At 54.0% G+C, this 7,102-nt stretch overlaps 1 protein-coding gene across 1 annotated transcript in view; it reads right to left on the reverse strand.

Moving 5' to 3' along the window:
• Positions 1-7,100, reverse strand: part of Kcnk3 (potassium two pore domain channel subfamily K member 3) — a 36,667-nt gene extending 29,567 nt beyond the window's left edge. The window contains exon 1 of the mRNA XM_004627428.2: positions 6,818-7,100. Coding sequence (XP_004627485.1) covers positions 6,818-7,100 — 283 coding nt within the window. The remainder of the gene's footprint in view (positions 1-6,817) is intronic.
• Positions 7,101-7,102: the final 2 nt, after the last annotated feature.

The raw sequence follows: 7,102 nt of genomic DNA on the forward strand, positions 1-7,102 counted from the left end.
TTTGGGCTAGGGCAGAGGCATCAGTGCCAGCTGCTCTATGCCTACAGTGTGACAGGTTTGCCCCCAACCCTACCCTGTCCTACTTGTAGTCACCCAGGGATCATCGACATATTCCATCACCTGCCACCTTCCCCCTTTAAGATGTTGTTTAGGGGACTCACTTCTTCTGAACAACAGGGGATTCTGACTACCTTACTTTATGATTTGATAAATTTATTGTATTAAAAAATCTTGAAGGCTGCCATTGCGTGTCTCTTTAAATTTTTGGAATATTTGTTATTACTGGCGATTAATTAATAAAAACATGTTTTTAGGGCCAGTTAAATAGGTCAGTGGATTAAAGCACCTCCAAGCAGTTGCAGGGGCTGGGGCTTTGATCCCTGGCCCTGCTGTGCCGGCCCTGCCCCCGGGGCATGCTGAATCGGCAATTGAGACTGGGTGTGGTGGTGTGTGTCTGTAATCCTAGCAGTTGGGAGGCTGTAAACAGGAGAATCACTATGAGTCTGATCTAGTAGTGAGACCCTGAATACCCTGTAGACGCTTCCCTAAAATGCAGAAAAAAATGTTTTAAAAAACCTTTAAAAATATGGGCTACAGATCTACACCATCAACATCCCTTGGGGTTTGTTAGAAATGTAGACTCTCAGACTTGGCCCCAGACATTTAAGTGACCAGTTGGGCCATTCACTGCAGGGGATAGTAAGAAGCTAAGGGATCTCAGGAGAGAAAGAACCCAGTGCCTGGCACCAAGGCCAATGTCCTACTCCCGGTGGCTGATGTGTCCCCTTACTGAGGGACATTGCGGGATCCTTGGAAGAAACAGAAGGGGGAAAGTAGGGGAGGTAAGGATGAACTTTTTTGGAGGGTGAAGGAGGGAGGTCAGCCCTAGCGTGAGAGGAATCCCAGGATGCTCAGCCAAAGAGGGTAACTGCACCAGACTGGCCCAGCTCTAGGTGGCAGCTGAGGTGGCTCTAGCAAGCACAGATGTGATGTGAAGCAGCAGCCAGGGGCTGGGAAGCTCCAAGGGAGGGGCAGGTCTTTGGGAGCCCCCAGAACTGCTCGGGCATAGGCAGTTTCTGGGCAGCCCGGAAGGTGGCAGCCTCAGCTGGGCACTTGCCTGCTCTCTGCACTGCCATGACAGGCATCTGTCACGTGGCTCCCTGAGGACCAGAGGCTATCAGAAGGGTCAGGGAACAGGGCTCCCTGCGATCCCAGCTCTGATGATCACTGTGAGTGTGACCTTTAGCAAGCCTCTTCTCCAGTCTGGTATGCATGGAGAGGACACGAGCTAGAATTCTGGTTCCTGTTTGGACTAAACGCTCTATGAGTGCCCTGTGCAGACCCTGGTGCCCATCCTCCCACATCTGGTGCACTCATATAGAAGGAGGTGCAGAGGCTCCATGGGGGGTGGGTTGGCAGGGCTCCATAGAAAGACACCCCTACAGGCCTGGTCATTTCTCTGGAGGTGCTGGGCAAATTCAACCTCTCTGAGCCAGGCAGTGTGGGGGTGTTGGTGGGGAAAGGCACCTGGCCGATTGCAGGAGCACATCTGTTGCATTTGCCCCAGGTGGGATTGGAGACAGGGGAGGGGACCATCCTGGGTCTCTGCTGAAGTTTGCTTAGAGTGACAATGGTCTTGCTGGAGCCTTGCTGCTGGCTGACTGTGGGGAAATAGTTTTTACTTTTTTTTTTTTTTTATTACAAAATCAACTCGCAGATTCACCGTTTGTGCTGCCAGCTGAAAGCTGTTTATAGTGGTGATTTGCACTACATTCATCTGTGCTTGTTTATGTTTTCTTTGAAAATACTTATTGTGTTTGTCCTGTCCCCACTGTGGCCAGGCGTGCATCTTCTATTTCGGTCCTGTCTCATGCCCACTCCCTCAGAGCCCTGCCATGGAGTGTGAGCACTGGCCGCACGGACCTCCGGCTCCAAACATCCAGCTTGTAGATGAAAAAACTGAGGGCCCTGGAGGACCAGCAATAGAGCTTTGTGGAGCTTGAAGGTGCGCCTCCTCCCTGCAGTCTACAGCAGGTTCTGCCACCACTGGGGGCCTCACTCTGACTAATTTCCTGTAGGCTCTGCCTGCTCAGAAGTGAAGGTGCTACCCTTGAGGAGGAGCAAGGGGTGTGGGATTTGGAAGAAAAGGAGATGGGGTGGGTAGCTTCCTGGCCCTCAACCCTACTGTGCTCACCTGTTGGGAAGGAACAGAGGTAGCTTTGGCCATGGTGACCTGAGGAGGTAGCAGTCCCTTCTATAGGGTTGTGATAATATATAAACTATAACCACAACAGTAACAGTTGCCAATACCATTTATCAAGTGCATACTCATACCAGACACTTTTTTCTCCTGATCCCTTTCAATCCTAGGAAGTAGATATTATTATCATTATCATTATCACTATCATCATCATCATTATTATTATTATTCATTAGATACAGGGCCTTGCTACGCAGTTTAGGCTGGCCTTGAACTCACTATGTTGCCCAGGTTGGCCTCAAACTGAAGGAGATCCTCCTGCCTCAGCTTCCCAAGTCACCACACTCAGCAAGAGAGGTAGATATTGTTATTCCCATCATATAAAATGATTCAAGAAAGTCTGAGAGATTAAGAAACTTGTGGTGGGGGAATGATGGGGTGGGTGAGGAGTAGGTTGAGATAATACTAGGCACTCTGTGATCCTGTATCACCTTGCAGGGAAGGCTTATGGGTGGTGGGGTCAAAGGAGAGGGGCTGGCTTATGGGAGAGAAAAGAAATTCCGAGTGCTTCAGGGGTAACCCTACCTGGGTTTCCCCCTCTTCTCTCTGGGAGTGGTAGGTGTCCGAGGCACTGGTGCTCAGAGATGACATGAGGAGAGTAGGCTGACTACAGGAACTCCAATGTGGGCACCCAAAGGTCTGGGTCCTAGTCAGCCTGTACCTTCAACTTACTGTGTTTCCTAGAACAAGTTATTTACCTGAGTGGGTCATCATTAAAAGCTTCTCTTACTATCTCATTTTATTATTGATTTTCACTCTTTAGTTGTAGGATTCTGTATCTTGGGAGTGGGTAGGTCACTTCTGGACTTCCTCCTTGAAAAGATGTGAACAGTACAGATGCCCTCCCGAGATACCTGCTTGAATGCAGTCTCAGGGCTGAGGACCAAGAGAGGCCAAGGGAGGAGCAGGACAGATTTCTTGCTCGGCTCCACCTACTCACTTGTCCCTGGTTGCCTGAGAGCCACAAGCATTTGGGACTGCAGTGGGAAAGTGGGCACCTGGGAGCCTGCGGCAGCCTCCAGGAGGGCCCAGTGCTGGCACAGGTAGGCCGTGCTGCCTCCAGGGGCCGGCTGGCGGTGGGGCATGGAGCCAGAGCCCTCTGTTTCTGGAGTGCTCTGCGAGGGCTCCTCAGTGCTTGGGGACGTGAAGGTCTGGGCTGAGCTCTTGAAGTGGAGAAAGAACAGGTGGCATCTGCAGGGCACAGGAGCGCAGGGCCCTCTGATTGTGGCAGGAACCTGGCTTTGAGTCTGAGGCTGTGGATGAGTCAGGGCCTTAGGTTCCTCCAATGACAAATGGGGGTAACAATGCTCATCTGGAAGGGCTGCTGGAACTAAGGAGGGATACAAATGAAGTGTCCGAAGAGTACCTGCCAAAGCATCAGGAGGACATGGTGGCTGTAATCATGTTGTGCTGCTGCCACTTTTAATAATAACAGAGGCTGGGGACATGGCTCAGTGGTAGAGTACCTGCCTAGCATGCTAGAGGTCCTGGGTTTCATCCCCAGCACAACAAATAAAAAACCCCAAACAAACCTGAAAAAGAGACATTCTGAACAAGTGGAATGGTGGGGGGCTTGGGAGTGAGAATTTGCCACCCTGCCCCCACTGCTTGACTCTTCTCACCCCCTGGTGCCTTATCTGTGAGAGGAGGTGGTACCAGCTGATCCCCAGGCCCCTTCCTGCTCTGACAGCCCCTGGCTATGAATAGACCGGGCTGGGGCCTGGAGGAGTTTGATGACTCAACAGCTAGGGAGGGCAAGGTTTCCCAAGGAAAGAGTTTCCATTCGTGTTTGGTGAACTTGGGGGGACAGTGAAGCAAGGGTTTCCTGGTTGGGAGGCTAGGAATGGGGGAGCGGGAGGAATCCGTGCAGGCAGTCAGTGGAGACTGTGACTAACCAGGTGAATGACTAAGTCTGACCCTGCCAACTTCCACCAATCAGAGCTGTCCGAGAGTGCCCCACAAGCTGGCATCACTAAGCAAGTCAAGGCTCTGCCAGGCCCGGCTGGGTCTGGGCTTCACAGCATATGGAGGCAAAAGAAGCAGCCAAGAGACCAGCAGGAAAAGAGCATTGGGCTTGGAGTCGGAAGACCCAGCTTCCCACTTCGACTCCACTGCTCACTGGCTGGGTGCTCCGGGGAGGGGGTGTCCTCTTTCCATCACCCACCCCCCCACCTGTACAATGGAGCTAGCAGTGCCTGCCCTGGCACCTTGAGAGTTGTGAAGCCTGAGAGTCAACCAGGAGGTGAAAGCACTGTGATCACTAAGGTACCAGGCGAATAGGAGGTTCTTTCATTATTTCATCCTAGTGGGACTCCCCACTAGAGGTTCCAAGGGGGGACAGGCCTGATGACCCTCAATTCTAGGTCAGGATCAATCTAACACACATCCCTTCCAGCCATCTCATCACTGCCCGGGTAAGGTTTTCTTAGATCACAGCCCCTGTGACAACCCTCTAGCTGTAGGTGAGAAACAGTGAGGGATGCTTGGGGGGGGGGTGGTGGTGCAGAGACTGGGAAGAGCAAGTCTGAGGACCCCACACCCAGACAGTGGCTTGAGATCATCCTTCTTGCCCAGCACTGTATAAAGAATTGTCAGATGCATTCTCTGCTTCTAGCCTGAGCTTTTAGCATCTCCCTAGGCCAGGACACAAGCACTTTGGGAAACAACAGCAGGGGTAGTGAGTAGGGCAATACCTTTTGGTTTCTACACACCTTAAACTCATCAATAGCTTTCTCTGAGGGCTCAAAGCCGCTGAGTACCACGCTGGCAGTGGGAGCTCAGTAACACGACCTACAGGACTCTGCGCACATGGAGATTAATTATAGTGTGGCTAAAGACACAAAGCACATTCCCTAACATGTACATAGCATTTAAAGGAGCCTGCAATGGTCACCCAGGTGTTGACAGTAAACCCTGCAGTGATCCCAGAGCAGTGGCCTGGGAGACTTGGAGGAAGAGGCAGGATCTGACTGCACCTAGAAGGTTAGTATGGACAGATAAACAGAAGGCTGAGAAAAAGGTGTGTCGGACACACATATTGAAGGTGTTCTCAGGGGACAGATGGGCTGCAGTAGAGAGGGATGATGCACGTAAGTTCTAGGGATGCTTTCTGATTCTCCAAATAGCTGACCACCTCCTGAGATCAGGTAGGTGGCAATGGGGTGTTCTGGAGAGGGCCAGGACCCCAGAGCTGGGCCAGTCGCTCCTTTCAGGCCCCACTTAGGGCAAGCTTCAGGTCTCCAGGGAAGCAGAACCTCAGAACACAGTTCTGCAGCAGATAGACAGCATCCAGTTCTGCCTTTTACCCCCTTGTCTCCTGTCAACTCCCAGGAAAACACTGCCATTTTGTCATGAGCTAAGCCAAATGGCAATGAACCCTTGGGAGCCTAGCCAAAGCAAAGAGGGTCAAAGAAAGAAGAAGAGGTGGGGAAGAGGAAGAAACAGCTCCTGGAGGCATCCCAATGGGCTTTGGGGGAAGGTGGGTTTCCAATCTCAGAATCTGAGCACATCAGGACTGGCAAGAGCCTCTGAGATCATTTTGGCCAACTTCTCCTTGTCTGGACATGAGCAGGAGACCCAGGCAGGGGAAGGGACTTGTCCAAGGTCATACAGGGGGTGGTGGTGGAGCTGGGCTGGAATTATAGGGTCTCTGGGGTGGGCAAAGTGTTTAATCTCCTGGACACTTGAGTAGCACCATGAAAGGCTTGGCTGGAGATCCCTTTGCTGGACATCCATCTGTGTGCTCTGCTCTGTGTGCACGTCCTGTGTGTGCCTGTGTGCACCTGAGTGTGCGCTTCTGTGTCATCACAGGATCTGGGCACGTGTGTGGCTTCCTACACAATGATCTGTCCTGGCTTGGAAGGGAGAGCTGGAGCCATTCCTGTGAGGTGATTGTTTTGCTGGGACAGTGGAGAGGCTGACAGGGCTTTATCTGGCTTCCAGCACCAGCTCTGCCACCCTAAGAAAATTACAGGCACTGGCTGGTGGTACCCAAACTCCTGGAGCTAGACACACACACACACACACACACACACACACACACTCCCCCAGGCAGCGCTCACAGCCGCAGTTACAGGGTGTTTCAGGCATACAGACTGGCCTAGAGTGCAACGGAGTAATACTGGCATCTCCGTGCCGCCCTGGAGCCCAGCAGGTGTAGACCCGGGTGCGGAAGCCCGTGCGCAGGGCCCGGAGGAGTCGCGCGCTCCCGCCGCTCCTACCCCGCGCCCCGCTCAGGGCCTAGCCCGGCCACACCCCTCCTCCTTCGGCCTCCGCCGGCTGTTCCTGCCCCTCTCGCACACTTCGGGTCCCCTGGGGTTCTCGCGCAGCCCGGCAGGGCCAAGTTAGGTCTGGCCCGGCCGGAGATTTAGGTTTGGAGCTGGCAGTCGACGCCTCCCCCGAGTCCCGTGCCCGCAGGCAGACCCTCCGGGCTAGACTCGAGCTGCCGGGGCGTGGGGCTCGGCGCCCAGCCCCTAGCCGCCGAGGACCCCGACGCAGCCCGCTCCAACTGCCCGGCCCCCGTCCCCGGCCCCCGCCCCCCGCGCGGCGAGTAGTTACCGATGGTGGTGATGACTGTGATGGCGAAGTAGAAGGAGCCGGCGAAGCGCCACTGCACGCCGGCCTTGTGCGGCTTGAGGCGCAGCACGACGCGCTCGAGCTCCTCGTAGCCGCCCTGGCTGAGGTTGTAGCGCGCCCGCAGCTCCTGCTGCCGCAGCTCCAGCCGCTGCCGCTCCAGCATCTCCGGCTCCGACTCCAGCGCGTCGAAGACCGCGGCGCCCACCAGCAGGTAGGTGAAGGTGCACACGATGAGCGCCAACGTGCGCACATTCTGCCGCTTCATCG

This window comes from Octodon degus, unplaced genomic scaffold, assembly GCF_000260255.1.
Source record: "Octodon degus isolate 3935 unplaced genomic scaffold, OctDeg1.0 scaffold00019, whole genome shotgun sequence".
NCBI lineage: Eukaryota > Metazoa > Chordata > Mammalia > Rodentia > Octodontidae > Octodon > Octodon degus.